This window comes from Pseudophryne corroboree, chromosome 12, assembly GCF_028390025.1.
Source record: "Pseudophryne corroboree isolate aPseCor3 chromosome 12, aPseCor3.hap2, whole genome shotgun sequence".
Lineage (NCBI taxonomy): Eukaryota > Metazoa > Chordata > Amphibia > Anura > Myobatrachidae > Pseudophryne > Pseudophryne corroboree.
This window is the reverse complement of record NC_086455.1, coordinates 74,562,303-74,583,852: the sequence shown is the minus strand read 5'-3', so window position 1 is coordinate 74,583,852 and position 21,550 is coordinate 74,562,303. Positions and strand designations below refer to the sequence as shown.

Sequence of the window (21,550 nt, the reverse complement as noted above, 5' to 3'; positions counted from 1 at the left end):
CGTTAAATTGTAGTGAGCGCCCACCTAAACATTGATGCAAACTAATTACATCTATTTCATGACAACAGTATTCTCTGATGGAAGTGGTCTCTTTCAGCAGGATAATGCACCCTGCCACATACTGGGGCAGATGTATTAACCTGGAGATGGCATAAGAAAGTTATAAAGCAGCGATAAGTGCAAGTTGATAAACGTATCAGCCAATCAGCTCCTAACTGTCAATTTACATATTGGAGCTGATTGTCTGGTGCATTTATCACCTTGCACTTATCACTGGTTTATCACTTCCTTATGCCTTCTCCAAGTTAATACATCTGCCCCACTGTTTGAGAATGCATGAGGAACATGATAAAGATGTCAATTTGTTGCCCTTGCCTGCAAATTCACCATCTCTTAATCCAATCTATGCTATGTATTGGAACAACAAATCCAATCTGCGACAGCATCACTTTGCAATTTACAGGAGTTAAAGGAATTCCTGGTAACATCCTGGTAACAGATACCACAGGACACCTTCAAAAGGTCCTGTAGAATCTAAAAGGGGGAATTCAACTGCCTGCGAGTATCTCATCCAGCTAAATTACTGCAACATCTGCCGTAAACTGCGGCGGTGGGCTCTTGCTCAAAAGTGTTGCAAGCATTTTCGGATAAGTCAGGGGTAGGCGAGGGGGTGAATCGTGCTGCAATTGCCAGCATTTAAATGCCGCGGCAACAGCAATTCGGCCCTTTTGCTCACATATGAATCCCCCCCCCCGCCATGCCTCGGCTTGTCCGAGTAACAGCAATAACAAAATTTTGTTTTAGTCAGTATATATGGATTTGCTCTAATTATTTCTGTATTTATGTATGTATCGTATATGTCCTCATGTACACTATTTTCTAATTTTGTCTATGTGATTTCTTTCATTAAAAAAATTACTTGCCCTCTTCTTGGACTTTTAAGTTGCTCTTGAAACTTGTCTAATGAGTACTACTGTAATAGATCTCCCATGTAGAACACAAAAACAAAAAAGAATGTAATATATTAAACAACATGAGGGGGGGGAGATGTATCAAGCCTGGAGAGAGTGTTTAAGTTGCCCATAGCATCTAATCAGATTCTATCATTTATCTAGCACAGTCTTTGAAATGACAGCTAAAAGCCATTGGTTGCAACGGGCAACTTCTCCACTTTATCTCCAATGCTTGATACATCTCCCCCTGTGTATTGTGGAAATCATTGTCTAATCCAGAATACTATGGTGACATTGCAGAGGACCATGAGACGTCTTATTTTCCCAGCTGAATTGATCTGGGGTGATGGTTTCCATCACTGCTGTCATTCAGATAAGCTGCTTATAAAAAATGTTATTATTCTCTAATAGAATAATGCATATACATACTACGCTTGCCAATATATTTTTTAAGGCTATTATTCCAACTGGAGCTTGATTGAAACTGGCATGTTGAAAACTAAAATGTAAAGGGGCAATGCTTTCAATATCAAGAGAACCAATGTTTTACATTTTGGAAGCTTAGTAAATAAACTCCTGTAATATCAACTGTCAAACATGGAGGAGGAAGCGTGATGGTCTTGGGATATTTTGCTTGATTCCGAGTCGGTGTCTTGCACAGGGTGACTGGCACCCAGAGCTAAAGCGGCTACCACAGCATTTAGCAGTGCCAAGCAATACCCTCATGTCTATGCCAAGTTGGTTACCGTCATCCAGCAGCAAGATAAGAACCCAAAACATACCTCCACATGCTAGATCTGAACTACAATTGGAAAAAAAAAAGAAGATGACAGTAATCTGCAAACTATGACAGTGTCCAGACTTAGGTGGAGATGCACTAAGCAGTAAAAATAAGAATTTACTTACCGATAATTCTATTTCTCATAGTCCGTAGTGGATGCTGGGGACTCCGTAAGGACCATGGGGAATAGCGGCTCCGCAGGAGACTGAGCACATCTAAAGAAAGCTTTAGGACTAACTGGTGTGCACTGGCTCCTCCCCCTATGACCCTCCTCCAAGCCTCAGTTAGGATACTGTGCCCGGACGAGCGTACACAATAAGGAAGGATTTTGAATCCCGGGTAAGACTCATACCAGCCACACCAATCACACCGTATAACCTGTGATCTGAACCCAGTTAACAGCATGATAACAGAGGAGCCTCTGAAAGATGGCTCACAACAATAATAACCCGATTTTTGTAACAATAACTATGTACAAGTATTGCAGACAATCCGCACTTGGGATGGGCGCCCAGCATCCACTACGGACTATGAGAAATAGAATTATCGGTAAGTAAATTCTTATTTTCTCTAACGTCCTAAGTGGATGCTGGGGACTCCGTAAGGATCATGGGGATTATACCAAAGCTCCCAAACGGGCGGGAGAGTGCGGATGACTCTGCAGCACCAAATGAGAGAACTCCAGGTCCTCCTCAGCCAGGATATCAATTTTGTAGAATTTTACAAACGTATTTGCTCCTGACCAAGTAGCTGCTCGGCAAAGTTGTAAAGCCGAGACCCCTCGGGCAGCCGCCCAAGATGAGCCCACCTTCCTTGTGGAGTGGGCATTTACAGATTTTTGGCTGTGGCAGGCCTGCCACAGAATGTGCAAGCTGAATTGTACTACAAATCCAACGAGCAATAGTCTGCTTAGAAGCAGGAGCACCCAGCTTGTTGGGTGCACACAGGATAAACAGCGAGTCAGATTTCCTGACTCCAGCCGTCCTGGAAACATATATTTTCAGGGCACTGACAACGTCTAGCAACTTGGAGGCCTCCAAGTCCCTAGTAGCCGCAGGCACCACCAATAGGTTGGTTCAGGTGAAACGCTGAAACCACCTTGGGGAGAAACTGAGGACGAGTCCTCAATTCCGCCCTGTCCGAATGGAAAATCAGATAAGGGCTTTTTCAGGATAAAGCCGCCAATTCTGACACGCGCCTGGCCCAGGCCAGGGCCAACAGCATGACCACTTTCCATGTGAGATATTTTAACTCCACAGATTTAAGTGGTTCAAACCAATGTGACTTTTGGAACCCAAAACTACATTGAGATCCCAAAGTGCCACTGGAGGCACAAAAGGAGGCTGTATATGCAGTACCCCTTTTACAAACGTCTGAACTTCAGGGACTGAAGCTAGTTCTTTTTGGAAGAAAATTGACAGGGCCGAAAATTTGAACCTTAATGGACCCCAATTTCAGGCCCATAGACACTCCTGTTTGCAGGAAATGTAGGAATCGACCCAGGTGAATTTCCTCCGTCGGGCCTTACTGGCCTCGCACCACGCAACATATTTTTGCCAATTGCGGTGATAATGTTTTTGCGGTTACATCCTTCCTGGCTTTGATCAGGATAGGGATGACTTCATCCGGAATGCCTTTTTTCCTTCAGGATCCGGCGTTCAACCGCCATGCCGTCAAACGCAGCCGCGGTAAGTCTTGGAACAGACAGGGTCCTTGCTTAGAGGTAGAGGCCACGGATCCTCCGTGAGCATCTCTTGAAGTTCCGGTTACCAAGTCCTTCTTGGCCAATCCGGAGCCACGAATATAGTGCTTTCTCCTCTCCATCTTATCAATCTCAGTACCTTGGGTATGAGAGGCAGAGGAGGGAACACATACACTGACTGGTACACCCACGGTGTTACCAGAGCGTCTACAACTATTGCCTGAGGGTCTCCTGACCTGGCGCAATACCTGTCGAGTTTTTTAATCATGTGGACGACTTCTGGGTGAAGTCCCCACTCTCCCGGGTGGAGGTCGTGCTGAGGAAGTCTGCTTCCCAGTTGTCCACTCCCGGAATGAATACTGTTGACAGTGCTATCACATGATTTTCCGCCCAGCGAAGAATCCCTGCAGCTTCTGCCATTGCCCTCCTGCTTCTTGTGCCACCCTGTGTTTACGTGGGTGACTGCCATGATGTTGTCCGACTGGATCAACACCGGCTGACCTTGAAGCAGAGGTCTTGCTAAGCTTAGAGCATTGTAAATGGCCCTTAGCTTCAGGATATTTATGTGAAGTGATGTATCCAGGCTTGACCCTAAGCCCTGGATATTCCTTCCCTGTGTGACTGCTCCCCAGCCTCGCAGGCTGGCATCCGTGGTCACCAGGACCCAGTCCTGAATGCCGAATCTGCGGCCCTCTAGAAGATGAGCACTCTGCAACCACCACATGATGGATACCCTTGTCCTTGGTGACAGGGTTATCCGCTGATGCATCTGAAAATGCGACCCGGACCATTTGTCCAGTAGGTTCCACTGGAAAGTTCTTGCGTGGAATCTAACGAATGGGATTGCTTCGTAGGAAGCCACCATTTTTACCCAGAACCCTTGTGCATTGATGCACTGAGACTTGGTTCGGTTTTAGGAGGTTCCTGACTAGCTCGGATAACTCCCTGGCTTTCTCTTCCGGGAGAAACACCTTTTTTCTGGACTGTGTCCAGGAACATCCCTAGGAAACAGAAGACAAGTCGTCGGAACCAGCTGCGATTTTGGAATATTGAGAATCCAATCGTGCTGCCGCAACACTACCTGAGATAGTGCTACACCGACTTCCAACTGTTCCCTGGATCTTACCCTTATCAGGGAATCGTCCAAGTAAGGGATAACTAAAATTCCCTTCCTTCGAAGGGATATCATTTCGGCCATTACCTTGGTAAAGACCCGGGGTGCCGTGGACCATCCCTACGGCAGCGTCTGAACTGATAGTGACAGTTCTGTACCATAACCTGAGGTACCCTTGGTGAGAAGGGTAAATTTTTACATGAAGGTAAGCATCCTTGATGTCCCGAGACATCATGTAGTCCCCTTCTTCCAGGTTCGCAATCACTGCTCAGAGTGACTCAATCTTGAATTTGAACCTCTGTATGTAAGTGTTCAAAGATTTTAGATTTAGAATCGGTCTCACCGGGCCGTCTGGCTTCGGTACCACAATAGTGTGGAATAATACCCCGTTCCCTGTTGCTGGAGGGGTACCTTGATTATCACCTGCTGGGAATACAGCTTGTGAATGGCTTCCAAAACTGCCTCCCTGTCAGAGGGAGACGTCGGTAAAGCCGACTTTTGGAAACGGCGAGGGGGAGACGTCTCGAATTTCAATATGTACCCTTGAGATATTACCTGAAGGATCCAGGGGTCTACTTGCGAGTGAGCCCACTGCGCACTGAAATTCATTGAGAACGGGCCCCCACCGTGCCTGAGCTTGTAAGGCCCTAGCGTCATACTGAGGGCTTTTGCAGAGGCGGGAAAGGATTTCTGTTCCTGGGAACTGGGTAATCTCTTCAGCCTTTTTCCTCTCCCTCTGTCACGAGCAGAAAAGAGGAACCTTTTGTCCGCTTGCCAACAAAGGACTGCGCCTGATAATACGGCGTCTTATTTTGAGAGGCGACCTGGGGTACAAACGTGGATTTCCCAGTTGTTGCCGTGGCCACCAGGTCTAAAAGACCGACCCCAAATGTCCCCTTTCAAAGGCAATACTTCCAAATGCCGTTTGGAATCCGCATCACCTGACCATTTTACTGGTAGAATTGGACAACGCACTTATACTTGATGCCAGTCGGCAAATATTCCGCTGTGCATCATGCATATATAGAAATGCATCTTTTAAATGCTCTATAGGCAATAATATACTATCCTTATCTAGGATATCAATATTTCCAGTCAGGGAATCCGACCATGTCAACCTAGCACTGCACCTCCAGGCTGAGGCGATTGCTGGTCGCAGTATAACACCAGTATGTGTGTGAATACATTTTTGGATACCCTCCTGCTTTCTATCAGCAGGATCCTTAAGGGCGGCCATCTCATGAGAGGGTAGAGCCCTTGTTCTTACAAGCGTGTGAGCGCCTTATCCCCCCTAGGGGGTGTTTCCCAACGCACCCTAACCTCTGGCGGGAAAGGGTATACAGCCAATACTTTTTAAGAAATTATCAATTGTTATCGGGGGGAAACCCACGCATCATCACACACCTCATTTTATTTCTCAGATTCAGGAAAACTACAGGTAGTTTTTCCCTCACCGAACATAGGCCCTCATTCCGAGTTGATCGCTCGCAAGGCGAATTTAGCAGAGTTGCTCACGCTAAGCCTACGCCTACTGGGAGTGTATCTTAGCTTCTTAAAATTGCGACCGATGTATTCGCAATATTGCGATTACAAACTACTTAGCAGTTTCAGAGTAGCTTCAGACTTACTCGGCATCTGCGTTCAGTTCAGTGCTTGTCGTTCCTGGTTTGACGTCACAAACACACCCAGCGTTCGCCCAGACACTCCCCCGTTTCTCCGGCCACTCCTGCGTTTTTTCCGGAAACGGTAGCGTTTTTATCCACACGCCCCGAAAACGCCGTGTTTCCGCCCAGTAACACCCATTTCCTGTCAATCACACTACGTTCGCCAGAGCGAAGAAAAAGCCGTGAGTAAAAATACTATCTTCATTGTAAAATTACTTGGCGCAGTCGCAGTGCGAATATTGCGCATGCGTACTAAGCGGAATTTCACTGCGATGCGAAGAAAATTACCGAGCGAACGACTCGGAATGAGGGCCATAATACCCCTTTTTGGTGGTACTCGTATTATCAGAAATGTATAAAACATTTTCCATTGTCTCAATCATGTAACGTGTGGCCCTACTGGAAATCACGGTTGTCTCTTCACCGTCGACACAGGAGTCAGTATCCGTGTCGGCGTCTGTATCTGCCATCTGAGGTAACGGGCGCTTTAGAGCCCCTGACGGCCTATGAGACGTCTGGACAGGCACAAGCTGAGTAGCCGGCTGTCTCATGTCAACCACTGTTTTTTTATACAGAGCTGACACTGTCACGTAATTTTCAACAGTACATCCACTCAGGTGTCGACCCCCTAGGTGGTGACATCACTGTTACAGACACTCTGCTCCGTCTCCACATCATTTTTCTCCTCATACATGTCGACACAAACGTACCGACACACAGCACACACACAGGGAATGCTCTGATAGGACCCCACTAGCCCTTTGGGGAGACAGAGGGAGAGTATGCCAGCACACACCAGAGCGCTATATATATATATATATACAGGGATAACCTTATATAAGTGTTTTTCCCCTTATAGCTGCTGTATGTTTTAATACTGCGCCTAATTAGTGCCCCCCTCTCTTTTTTTAACCCTTTCTGTAGTGTAGTGACTGCAGGGAAGAGCCAGGGAGCTTCCCTCCAACTGAGCTGTGAGGGAAAATGGCGCCAGTGTGCTGAGGAGATAGGCTCCGCCCCCTTTTCGGCGGCCTTATCTCCCGTTTTTCTGTATATTCTGGCAGGGGTTAAATGCATCCATATAGCCCAGGAGCTATATGTGATGTATTTTTTGCCATGTAAGGTATTTTTATCATGTTTTATTGCGTCTCAGGGCGCCCCCCCCAGCGCCCTGCACCCTCAGTGACCGGAGTATGAAGTGTGCTGAGAGCAATGGCGCACAGCTGCAGTGCTGTGCGCTACCTTATTGAAGACAGGAACGTCTTCTGCCGCCGATTTTTCCGGACCTCTTCGCTCTTCTGGCTCTGTAAGGGGGCCGGCGGCGCGGCTCCGGGACCCATCCAGGCTGGGCCTGTGATCGTCCCTCTGGAGCTAATGTCCAGTAGCCAAGAAGCCCAATCCACTCTGCACTCAGGTGAGTTCGCTTCTTCTCCCCTTAGTCCCTCGATGCAGTGAGCCTGTTGCCAGCAGGTCTCACTGAAAATAACAAACCTAAACTAAAACTTTCACTAAGAAGCTCAGGAGAGCCCCTAGTGTGCACCCTTCTCGTCGGGCACAGAAATCTAACTGGGGCTTGGAGGAGGGTCATAGGGGGAGGAGCCAGTGCACACCAGTTAGTCCTAAAGCTTTCTTTAGATGTGCCCAGTCTCCTGCGGAGCCGCTATTCCCCATGGTCCTTACGGAGTCCCCAGCATCCACTTAGGACGTTAGAGAAAAGAGAGTGTAAAAATTAGCCAATGGAGAAGTTGCCCATGGCAACCAATCAACTGCACTGTATCATTTTATAGTATGCAAATTATAGCTGTTACTTCAATGCTCATTGTTTGTCATGCTCACTTCTCCACTCTTTTCACTGCTTAGGACATCTCCCCCTTAAACTCCATTGAGTTGGTTTGGGGGTGAACTGATGAGAAAGGTGTAAGCAAATTGACCTACATTGTAGAAAGATTGCTGAGAGTGTATTCAGCCATTACATCTGCAGAGTTTGCTACTTTGAGGAGTCAAAAGTTTACATTCAATTTTGTTAAACGATTCTTTGGATTTTTGTTTTCATCTCCAATTCTTTATTTGTTCTATGCTTTCATTTCAGAGTCAATTAAGAAACTAAACTGCCTACATTTCAATTAAAACTGTCAAAATAGAGTTGTTTTAAATATTTTTGCCAGTAGTGCATATCATAGGAGAAATGCAGCATCTCACAGGACAATAACATGACTGGTCACAATAGGTAAAAAGAAAAAACTGCACACATAGGGCCTAATTCTGAGTTGATCGCAGCATCAAATTTGTTAGCAGTTGGGGAAAACCATGGGGGTAATTCCAAGTTGATCGCAGCAGGAATTTTCTTTAGCAGTTGGGCAAAACCATGGGCACTGCAGGGGAGGCAGATATAACATTTGCAGAAAGAGTTAGATTTGGGTGTGGTGAGTTCAATCTGCAATCTAAATTGCAGTGTAAAAATAAAGCAGCCAGTATTTACCCTGCACAGAAACAATATACCCCATCCCAATCTAACTCTCTCTGCACATGTTACATCTGCCCCCTGCAGTGCACATGGTTTTGCCCAACTGCTAAAAAATTTCCTGCTGCGATCAACTTGGAATTACCCCCCATGCGCACTGCAGGAGGGGCAGATGTAACATGTGCAGAGAGAGTTAGATTTGGGTGGGGTGTGTTCAAACTGAAATCTAAATTGCAGTGTAAAAATAAAGCAGCCAGTATTTACCCTGCACAGAAACAAAATAATCCACCCAAATCTAACTCTCTCTGCAAATGTTATATCTCCCCCCCCCCCCCCCCCCTGCAGTGCACATGGTTTTGCCCAATTGCTAACAAACTTGCTGCTGCGATCAACTCAGAATTACCCCCATACTGTATACAGGCAGGGAGACATTTATGGTAATTCTGCAACAGGTGAGCTCCGTAAGCTTGTCATTACTTACCACTTCCTGAGACGCATATTTTGGATCCTCAGGATCTACAGACCAGTAACAGTAATCAAAGCCAAACTCTATCAGCCGCTCTCTGGTGTCCCCACAGCCATCTGATTTATAGTCCAGCTGAGAACAGAAAGCACACAGTGACTGAGAGAAATAATATGTAGCTTTATGGCTCGTAGCACAAGGGTTGTATTATTTGCGGTGTGAAAAATTAATACATGGCAACCACTTGGTTTTTTTGGCATGATTTCCTGGCCAAGATAGTGACATCTGCGGGCATACAAATGTTTAAAACAAGGGAAGAGTTAACTATATTGGGGGCTATCACTGCTAAGCTGAGCACTTCTAAGATATAGTGCAGATCCCACTTTCCCCTGTAAGAGGACTTGAATTTTCTAACGTATATTGTGTGCCTTCCCTTTAGTGTGACATATAGCCACCTTCTCTGATGCACTTCAACCAATGTACAGTAATACAAGGTGAAACGTGTAATAAAATAAGATTTTACTCACCGGTAAATCTATTTCTCGTAGTCCGTAGTGGATGCTGGGGACTCCGTAAGGACCATGGGGAATAGACGGGCTCCGCAGGAGACTGGGCACTCTAAGAAAGATTTAGTACTGCTGGTGTTCACTGGCTCCTCCCTCTATGCCCCTCCTCCAGACCTCAGTTAAGGAAACTGTGCCCGGAAGAGCTGACATTATAAGGAAAGGATTTTGGAATCCAGGGTAAGACTCATACCAGCCACACCAATCACACCGTATAACTTGTGATAAACTTACCTAGTCAACAGTATGAACCACAACAGAGCATCAACAATGGATGCCCACATAACATAACCCTTTAGTTAAGCAATAACTATGTACACGTATTGCAGAAAGTCCGCACTTGGGACGGGCGCCCAGCATCCACTACGGACTACGAGAAATAGAATTACCGGTGAGTAAAATCTTATTTTCTCTAACGTCCTAGTGGATGCTGGGGACTCCGTAAGGACCATGGGGATTATACCAAAGCTCTCAAACGGGCGGGAGAGTGCGGATGACTCTGCAGCACCGAATGGGCAAACACAAGGTCCTCCTCAGCCAAGGTATCAAACTTGTAGAACTTAGCAAATGTGTTTGTACCCGACCAAGTAGCTGCTCGGCAAAGCTGTAATGCCGAGACCCCTCGGGCAGCCGCCCAAGAAGAGCCCACTTTCCTTGTGGAATGGGCTTTCACTGATTTTGGATGCGGCAAACCAGCCGCAGAATGAGCCTGCTGAATCGTGCTACAGATCCAGCGAGCAATGGTTTGCTTTGAAGCAGAAGCACCCAGCTTGTTGGATGCATACAGGATAAACAGCGAGTCAGTCTTCCTGACTCTAGCCGTCCTGGCTACATAGATCTTCAAAGCCCTGACTACATCAAGCAACTTGGAATCCTCCAAGTCACGAGTAGCCGCAGGCACCACAATAGGTTGGTTCAAATGAAAATGGATAGGGCCGAAATCTGGACCTTTATGGACCCCAACTTCAGGCCCATAGTCACTCCAGACTGTAGGAAGTGCAGGAACCGGCCCAGCTGGAATTCCTCTGTAGGGGCCTTCCTGGCCTCACACCAGGCAACATATTTTCGCCATATACGGTGATAGTGTCTTGCTGTCACGTCCTTCCTAGCCTTTATCAGCGTAGGAATAACTTCCTCCGGAATGTCTTTTTCCGCTAGGATCCTGCGTTCAACCGCCATGCCGTCAAACGCAGCCGCGGTAAGTCTTGGAACAGACAGGGCCCCTGTTGCAACAGGTCCTGTTTGAGAGGCAGAGGCCATGGGTCCTCTGTGAGCATTTCTTGCAGTTCCGGGTACCAAGTCCTTCTTGGCCAATCCGGAACAATGAGTATTGTTCTCACTCCTCTTTTTCTTACGATTCTCAGCACCTTGGGTATGAGAGGAAGAGGAGGAAACACATAGACCGACTGGAACACCCACGGTGTTACCCGTGCGTCCACAGCTATCGCCTGAGGGTCTCTTGACCTGGCGCAATACCTTTGTAGCTTTTTGTTGAGACGGGACGCCATCATGTCTACCTGTGGCAGTTCCCATCGATTTGTAATCTGAGTGAAGACTTCGTGATGAAGTCCCCACTCTCCCGGGTGGAGGTCGTGCCTGCTGAGGAAGTCTGCTTCCCAGTTGTCCACTCCCGGAATGAACACTGCTAACAGTGCTTGCACGTGATTCTCCGCCCAACGAAGAATCCTGGTGGCTTCCGCCATCGCCACTCTGTTTCTTGTGCCGCCCTGGCGGTTTACATGAGCCACTGCGGTGATGTTGTCTGACTGAATCAGCACCGGTTGGTTGCGAAGCAGAGGCTCCGCTTGACTCAGGGCGTTGTATATGGCCCTTAGTTCCAGGATATTTATGTGCAGACAAGCCTCCTGACTTGACCACAACCCTTGGAAGTTTCTTCCCTGAGTGACTGGCCCCCACCCTCGGAGGCTCGCATCCGTGGTCACCAGGACCCAGTCCTGTATGCCGAACCTGCGGCCCTCGAGAAGGTGAGCACTCTGTAGCCACCACAGAAGAGACACCCTGGCCCTCGGGGACAGGGTGATCAGCCGATGCATCTGAAGATGCGATCCGGACCACTTGTCCAACAGATCCCACTGAAAGATCCTCGCATGGAACCTGCCGAAGGGAATGACTTCGTATGATGCCACCATCTTTCCCAGGACTCGCGTGCAGCGATGCACCGACACCTATTTCGGTTTTAAGAGGTCTCTGACTAGAGTCACGAGCTCTTGAGCCTTCTCCGCCGGGAGAAACACCTTCTTCTGGTCCGTGTCCAGAATCATGCCCAGAAAAGGAAGACGCGTTGTAGGAATCAGCTGCGACTTTGGGATATTCAGAATCCAGCCGTGCTGTTGCAACACTTCCTGAGAGTGTGCTACGCTGATCAGCAACTGCTCTCTGGACCTCGCCTTTATGAGGAGATCGTCCAAGTATGGGATAATTGTGACTCCTTGCTTTCGAAGGAGCACCATCATTTCTGCCATTACCTTGGTAAATATTCTCAGTGCCGTGGAGAGCCCAAACGGCAACGTCTGGAATTGGTAATGACAGTCCTGTACCACAAATCTGAGGTACTCCTGATGAGGTGGATAAATGGGGACATGCAAGCAAGCATCCTTGATGTGCAGAGACACCATAAAATCCCCCTCTTCCAGGCTTGCAATGACCGCTCTGAGCGATTCCATTTTGAACTTGAATCTTTTCAGATAAATGTTCAGGGACTTTAAATTCAATATGGGTCTGACCGAACCGTCCGGTTTCGGTACCACAAACATTGTGGAATAGTATCCTCTTCCTTGTTGAAGGAGGGGAACCTTTACCACCACCTGCTGGAGATATAACTTGTGAATTGCCGCTAACACTACTTTCCGTTCCATGGGGGAAACTGGCAGGGCCGATTTGAGGTAACGGTGAGGGGGCATCACTTCGAATTCCAGCTTGTATCCCTGAGACACAATCTGTATAGCCCAGGGATCCACCCGTGAGCGAACCCACTGGTGGCTGAAATTTCTGAGACGCGCCCCCACCGCTCCTGGCTCCTGTGGAGCCCCAGCGTCATGCGGTGGATTTAGTGGAAGCCGGGGAGGACTTCTGTTCCTAGGAACTAGCTGTATGGTGCAGCTTCTTTCCTCTATCCCTGCCTCTGGAAGGAAAGGACGCACCTCTGACCTTCTTGCTTCTTTGTGATCGAAAGGACTGCATTTGGTAATACGGTGCTTTCTTAGGCTGTGAGGGAATATATGGCAAAAAATGTGACTTCCCAGCCGTAGCTGTGGAAACTAGGTCCGAGAGGCCACCCCCAAACAATTCCTCACCCTTGTAAGGTAAAACCTCCATGTGCTTTTTGGAGTCGGCATCACCTGTCCATTGCCGAGTCCACAGGACCCTTCTGGCAGAAATTGACATTGCATTTATTCTAGAGCCCAGTAGGCAAATGTCCCTCTGGGCATCCCTCATATATAGGACAGCGTCTTTTATATGCCCCAGGGTCAGTAAAATGGTATCCTTGTCTAAGGTATCCATTTCCTCAGACAGATTATCTGTCCATGCTGCTACAGCACTACACATCCAGGCCGACGCAATTGCCGGCCTCAGTAGAGTACCTGAATGTGTATAAACAGACTTCAGGATACTTTCCTGCTTCCTATCTGCAGGATCCTTTAGGGCGGCCGTATCCAGTGACGGCAGGGCCACCTTCTTAGATAAGCGTGTCAGAGCTTTATCTACCCTAGGGGAGGATTCCCAGCGCACCATGTCCGTTGTCGGGAAAGGGTACGCCATAAGTAACCTTTTGGAAATCAGCACTTTGCTATCGGGGGAATCCCACGCTTTTTCACATAATTCATTTAACTCATGTGAAGGGGGAAAAGTCACCTCTTGCTTTTTCTCCCCATACATATAAACCCTCTTGTCAGGGACAGGGTTTACCTCTGATATGTGCAAAACATCCTTCATTGCTATAATCATGTAGCGGATGGCTTTAGCCATTTTAGGCTGCAATTTTGCATCATCCTCATCGACACTGGAGTCAGAATCCGTGTCGATATCTGTGTCAACAATTTTGGATAGTGGGCGCATCTGAGACCCTGACGGCCTCTGCTCTGTAGGATCAGGCATGGGCTGAGACCCCGACTGTCCCAAGGCATCAGCTTTATCCAACCTTTTATGCAAGGAGTTTACATTATCATTTAACACCTTCCACATATCCATCCAATCAGGTGTCGGCGCCGTCGGCGGAGACACGTCATTCATCTGCACTTGCTCTGCCTCCACATAGCCCTCTTCGTCAAACATGTCGACACACGCGTACCGACACACCACACACACAGGGGATGCTCTATATGAGGACAGGACCCCCACAAGGCCTTTTGGAGAGACAGAGAGAGAGTATGCCAGCACACACCCCAGCGCTATATGACCCAGGAATCACACAGTAACTTAGTGTTTACCCAGTAGCTGCTGTATATATGATTAATGCGCTAAATTTATGTGCCCCCCCCCTCTCTTTTTACCCTTTCTACCGTGAGTCTGCAGGGGAGAGCCTGGGGAGCTTCCTCTCAGCGGAGCTGTGGAGAGAAAATGGCGCTGGTGAGTGCTGAGGAAGAAGGCCCCGCCCCCTCAGCGGCGGGCTTCTGTCCCGCGATTTTGTGTGAAATTAATGGCGGGGGCTCATGCATATAACAGTGTCCAACTGTATATATGCTGCTTTTGCCAGGAGGTACTTAATTGCTGCCCAGGGCGCCCCCCCCTGCGCCCTGCACCCTACAGTGACCGGAGTGTGTGGGTTAGTGTGGGCGCAATGGCGCACAGCTGCAGTGCTGTGCGCTACCTCATATGAAGACCGGAGTCTTCTGCCGCCGATTTTGAAGTCTTCTTGCTTCAACCCGCCGGCTTCTGTCTTCTGGCTCTGCGAGGGAGACGGCGGCGCGGCTCCGGGAACGGACGGACCAAGGTTAGGTTCCTGTGTTCGATCCCTCTGGAGCTAATGGTGTCCCGTAGCCTAAGAAGCGCAACCTAACCGCAGTTAGTAGGTTTGCTTCTCTACCCTCAGTACCACGTAGCAGAGAGTCTGTTGCCAGCAGAAACTCTCTGAAAATAAAAAAAAACTAACTAAAATACTTTCTTATTAGCAAGCTCAGGAGAGCTCACTAAAATGCACCCAGCTCTGTCCGGGCACAGATTCTAACTGAGGTCTGGAGGAGGGGCATAGAGGGAGGAGCCAGTGCACACCAGTAGTACTAAATCTTTCTTAGAGTGCCCAGTCTCCTGCGGAGCCCGTCTATTCCCCATGGTCCTTACGGAGTCCCCAGCATCCACTAGGACGTTAGAGAAAGAACCATTACACTTACCACTAATGAAAGTATGTACAGAGTATTTAAAATGAGAGAGGAGAGAAAAGTGAAGTAGGTTGGACCTGGACAGTTTTGCCGTTTTCCTATGTAATATGTGTATCTGCCAACCGGGCAGAAGATGGAGAATGAGGTGGACCCTGGTCTCTCCCCGCCTTCTGCCACTAGTGACTGCACCATGGTACACTGCCAAAGCCCATCCCTACCTGAATCTCTGTTGTCACCAGGAAGAAAAAGATTTAGGTTTTGTAAAGTGTTTAGGAAACCTCAATAGCATTTTCTACATATGACAGCCTGGAATAATATGACTAATCTAAGTGCAATGGCAATAGGAGAGAACTACCTCCATCTACAGACGTGCAGTGAAGCATCCGTATATTGCGTGTGACACATACTTGCATGGTTGAAAGCTAGTGTTCCAATCCAGAGCTACAGAAAATGACACAATATGGTGTTTGAAGTGGGAGGGGCGGGGTCAACTCTGCAAGTGGTGTCTTTTACCCAGACTAGCCTAACTAAGCATACTCCACCACAGCCAGAGAGGTCTCTTGTAACTAAGATCACCAGGTGCATTGATAATGTTTAGGATTAGTGGAAACAACTTTTTAGAAAGAAAAAAAAAATCTTTCAAAATACAGGATACAGCTACAGTAATGTCAACTCTAATTGTCTTCAAAATGTGGAAAATGATTCCCACTGTACTGTAGAGACGTCACCGGTTTATGATGGAAAACTGCATTCTGAACCTGCAGCCGGTCCAGCACTCACTGGGTTACATTTACCAAAGCAAAGTTAAAATGTTATCCAGATGTTTCCATTACACAGCTGCTTTGTTGCCTTTATTACTGTGATTGGAGTAAAACAGATGACGAGCCCCTCACTAAAGTTGTGGTTTACCACCATTATCTATCCGACTACTATTTACTAATCTTGTGAAATCCCCAACAGATCACCATTTGTAAACAAATACACCCAAATTACCATGCCTCCTACGCTCTCCCCTGCTGGGCATTTCTGTAAATAGACGTGTATAGTTTTGACTAAAGGATTCATTCACATTGACAGGACGCAAAACATATCATACTTGTAAAGAGCTTTAACATGGATCATTGATCTAGATCCCTGTTCCTGCGACTGGTAAGGTGGAATCTGGCTCTGGAATATGCACAACACTCACTGTGTGTGGGCTCATCTGACCAGGCCCTTACAGATTATATGGTCTGTCCATATATGCTACTGATGGAACTGTGTGCACAGGGCTCGTGTTTTACAGACAGTGCATCTGGGTGGTCATTCCGAGTTGTTCACTTGTTGCCGATTTTCGCTATGCTGCTATTTGTTGCAAAATGTGCATGCACATAGTTATTTAACTAAAAACTTAGTAGATTTGCTGTGGATTCTGCGGCGCTTTTCAGTCGCTCTGCTGATCGGTGAGTGATTGACAGAAAAGGGGCGTTTATGGGTGGTAACTGAGCGTTTTCCGGGAGTGTGCTAAAAAACGCAGGCGTGCCAGGGAAAAACGCAGGAGTGTCTGGAGAAACGGGGGAGTGGCTGGCCGAACACAGGGCGTGTTTGTGACGTCAAACCAGGAACTAAACGGACCGAGCTGATCGCATTCTAGGAGTAGGTCTGGAGCTACTCAGAAACTGCAAGAAAATATTTAGTAGCAATTCTGCTACTCTTTCGTTCGCTATTCTGCTAAGCTAAGATACACTCCCAGCGGGCGGCGGCCTAGCGTGTGCAATGCTGCTAAAAGCAGCTAGCAAGCGAACAACTCGGAATGAGGGCCCTGGTCACAAGCAAAAACAGGTACATGTCAAAGTGCTGTCACACAGAACATTCTCCACAGACGTGACTTCCACCTTTGTATATAGCACATTAATTCTACATATTGTGATTACATGATAAAAATGGAGAATTCAACCCAGATCATCCTGTTTTTGTGTGGGGGGGGGGGGGATGGGGGGGGGGGAATAAGAAATGACAAGGCTCAAAGCACCTCCCTAATAAAATACACTTGAAGCAATAAATGCACTTGTGTAGAATATAATAATATTATCAGTCTTGCACATGATGTATGAAACAGCTGGCGCGTTATCTTATTACTCAGGTTTGCTGGGATGAAGGGCTCAGACAGACGTACTCTGCTGCAGAAAACGTACTGCTCAGGTTTCAAGGCAAGGACCCAAAAGCCAGAAATTCCACATGCCAACTAAAGAGGCCACTGGCCCCTCACTGCTTCAACAATAGAAGATCAAGTATACTGTACCAAGGTAACGTGTTACACATTCCAGCATCTTGCTGAACTGGCTCCAGCTACAAAGAATCTAAACCATTTTGGATAAATAACCAAACATTCTACAGACAAATGCACAATTGCAATATATTTATTTACATGTTTTACATAAAATAGTACTGCTGTTATTGGTAAAGTCAACATCCCAAGCACAATACATTATCCTATGATGCCATTGATAACTATATAGGTAAACTACAGCTAACAGATGAGCTATGTTGCAGTTTCATATTCTCAAAGCTAGTGCTTGGGGGTTCTCGTCTGTAAACGGAGTATTCTGACTACAGACATATGACAGACACCAGTGCTGTGTGCTTCTATGAGGAAACGCTATGTAGCGGCCTGAGAACAGACGGGCATATGCATTTAGGTGAATACATACAGTTTGTCAGCTCTTACGATAAGCTTCAAAGACATTAAGGTGTACATTTATATAGCACAAATCCATATACGTATGCACATTGACAGACCTACGATTCCACCTTTCTTAAGCGCATCCATGCTGTTAAAAAAAAAAAACGTAGATTTTTTTTACCACTAAAATAGTGCTCTGCGGAGTATAATATGGTGTGAGCATAATAATTAATGTTATATTTATACAGGATTTAGAAAGTTTTGGGCCATAAGACTGATGTAATATTTATTCCTGTATATGGAACAGGCTATATAGAAGTGGCATCAGAGAAGTGTCAAGCATATAACACTGAATAACCAGCTACACGATTCAATTGTTTGAGATAATTAGCTCCCGTCTAAACAGGCGGGAGCTATACAATTGTTTGTGAGACCAGCCCGTGCTTGTCGTAGGAGACGCATTATTGTGCCCTAATGCCACTGTAGACGAGAGCTACTTCTCTCAAACAACTGAATTGCCCTGAGAGTTAATACAGTTTGCAGCATACAGGCGCACTCTTACTAAAATACAGAGGTCAATCCAACTCTGAACTGGAATAGTCTGGTTTCTTTCCGGAGTTCTATGGGAATGTTGCTCTATAGGTTTTCTATGGGGTGCGTATATTTTGTTGTCATTCATAATGTTGACATGATTGTAATGTCCATATTCTTAGCCCTAAGGGGTAGATTTACTAAAGCTTCTGAAACAGACAAGTGCTAGTGTTGCCCACAGCAGACAATGAGATTGTGTCTATTATTTTGTAAAATGCAGCAGAGAAATGATAGATAGAACCTGATTAGTTGCTATGGGCAACACCACCACTTGTCTGTTTTAAAAGCTTCCTTAAATCTACCCATAATTCACACAAATTATAGGGAAAGTTTTAAGAATTAGATGTGCTTTTATATTACTAAACTAACTAGAAGCTTTTTATTTAAAAATATATTTAAATAAAGAGAAAAGAAAAACAGTAAGCTTTCAAGTATCATTATTGCCCTCCCAGCAACACAGGGCTGGGAAACTAACACATCACTCGCCAGTGCCAGGTAACAGCAGGGTACAATAATATCAGTGACCAGCAGAATTTGGGGTCTATGCGTGTCCCCCTCTGGTACCAGGTGTTGGTGGTGTGCTTTTTAACAACAACTGTAACATTATGTGGACATTTCAGGGATTGTTTGTTTTTTACTTAATATAAAAATGAACCACGGTATCTTCCAGGACAACCTTCTAGCAGATTGCTGCTCTTCTGCCAAGCATGTGCGGGGACCTTAGAAGTAAAAAGGGGGGGGGGGAATGATACCCAACTACCAAGTTTTGCAGTGGTGGTAATTCTGCTACTGACTGCGTAACAACCCAGCAATAGCCGTCACATCCTTCTGGGATTGCATCGACTTTATGTTACTGCTTGTATCAGCCCTTCCCCTGGTGTACAAGTGTGTGTATGAATGTACAAGGACTGGGATGCCCACTTTGTACATCTTTAAAAACTTGCAGCAGCCTCATGCTAGGTGCAGAATCTCTGTCAGAGTATGGCCTTCGATGAAGCCATTAAGCGTGTGTGCACCTAGTTATGCAATGCACCCGCAACACTCCCATAAAACGCCCATAAGAAAGTGCATCTGAAAAGACACCTTGCGATCACTGCCCAGGAACACCAAATACATTTCTGAGGTATCAGTTCTTTGTGTATCAAACTGTTTGTTTTATTGCTAAAAGAAGATGTAAGATGCAGTTCAGCAAAAAAATAATAACTCACTTTGCACCCCAGCAGCCATCTTGGTCCGCAAATCAAAGAACGTCCCATTAAAACCCATTTGCTACTGCGCAAAAATAGACCCACATCACAATAAGGACACTTGAGCTGCGGCTTTGCACTTTTGCAGTATGTAAATGTCCATTAATGAGGGCGATTACCTCAGTGTCAAGTGAGCTATAACAGAATAACTGGGAAGCTTGGTAGTTAAACCTGATCTCCAAGAGATTGTATGGGACACAGAACAGGCTGGGTCCTGGAAGAGGAAAGCCCACATCTGTTTATGATTTAGTAATATCTTGTGGGAACTAACAGCTTGCAGACTGCACTGAAGAGTTTACCAGGGAAAAAAGGCTCTGCTAATGGAGAAACGTACTCCAGAAAATAATCTAGGATTGGATTCAGTGGGTACTGCCACATTTTATTAGGAGCCTGCAAGAAGCACACAGAAACATAGAATATTCAATTGATATATCGCGCCCGATCTCCCAGCTAAAAGGGAAATGCTGATATAGTGCCCAACATCAGAAATAATTGAATAGCTGCCGGTGGATGCGGTAGGGGACGGGAGGAGGTGGCAACAAATGAATTCTGTCCATAGAATTTGACAGCAGATAAGAACCCATCTAGTCTGCCCCTTTTTAAACCCTATTGTTACCTCAAACTATATTAGATCCTTAGTTCTTTGTAAGGCTATCCTTATGTCTATCCCATGAATGTTTAAATTGCTCTACTGTACCACCTCTGATGGGAGGCTATTCCACTTGTCCACTACCCTTTCTGTGACGTAATTTTTCCTCAAATTTCCCCTGAACCTCCCCCCTCCAGTGTCAGTGCATGTCGTCGTGTTCTAATACTTCTCTTTATTTGAAGAAGTTTCCCTCCTGTACTTTGTTAAAACCCTTGATAAAAGTTTCTATCATGTCCCCCCTTTCCCTTCTCTACTCTAAACTATACATATTGAGATTTTGTAGTCTTTCCGGGTAAGTTTTGTGATGTAGGCCATGCACCATTTTAGTTGCCCTTCTTTGTACAATCTCTGAGTATTAATATCTTTCTGAAGATATGGCCTCCAGAGTTGAACACAATATTCTAGATGAAGCAGTACCAATGACCTATACAGTGGCATTATTACTTCTTTCTTTCTGCTGCTTTCTTTCCCTATGCAACCAAGCATCTGATTAGCCTTCCTCATTGCTTTGTTACACTGCTTACCTGCCTTTAAGCCACCTGAAATAGTGACTCCTAGATCCCTTTCCTCCTCAGTAGTTTCCAGTATAGGGCCTAATTCTGACCTGATCATAGCAGCAACTTTGTTAGCAGATGGCCAAAACCATGTGCACTGCTGGGTGGGCAGATATACTGTAACATGTGCAGAGAGAGTTAGATTTGGGTGGGTTATTTTGTTTCAGTGCAAGGTAAATACTGGTTGCTTTATTTTTACATTGCAATTTAGATTTCAGCTTGAACACACCCCACCCAAATCTAACTCTCTCTGCACATGTTATAACTGCCCCCCCCCCCCCTGCGGTGCACATGGTTTTGCCCAACTGCTAACAAACTTTCTGCTACCATTAGGTCTGAATTAGGCCCATAGTGCCATTAATACTATATTTAGCCTTTAGATTTTGGAGACCAAAGTGCATGATTTTGCATTTTTTGGCATTAAACTGTCATTTCCACGCTCTTGACCATTCCACTAGTCTACCTAGCTCCTCAATCATTTGTTTTACCCCTCCTGGTGTGCCTACCCTGTTGCATACCTTTGTTTCATCTGCATCAAGGCATACTTTCCCTTTAATGCCATTTGCACTGTCACCAATAAACATATTAAAAAGCACTGGTCCAAGTCTGGGGTACTCCACTTGTAACATTTCCCTCCTGTGAATGCACTCCATTTACCACAACTCTCTGATTTCTATCCTGTAACTAAGATCTTATCCATTCAACCATCTTAGTATCCAATCGCACGCTTTCAAGTTTATTAAGCAGTCTGCGATGTGAGACAGAAAAGCGTTACTAAAGTCTGGATAAGCTACATCTTCGCCCCTGCCCCCC

At 46.2% G+C, this 21,550-nt stretch overlaps 1 protein-coding gene across 1 annotated transcript in view; it reads right to left on the bottom strand.

Moving 5' to 3' along the window:
• Positions 1 to 21,550, bottom strand: part of STARD9 (StAR related lipid transfer domain containing 9) — a 495,399-nt gene that overhangs the window by 309,410 nt on the left and 164,439 nt on the right. Inside the window, exon 3 of the mRNA XM_063947652.1 lies at positions 9,154 to 9,270. Within this exon, the coding sequence (XP_063803722.1) occupies positions 9,154 to 9,270 (117 nt within the window). The remainder of the gene's footprint in view (positions 1 to 9,153; positions 9,271 to 21,550) is intronic.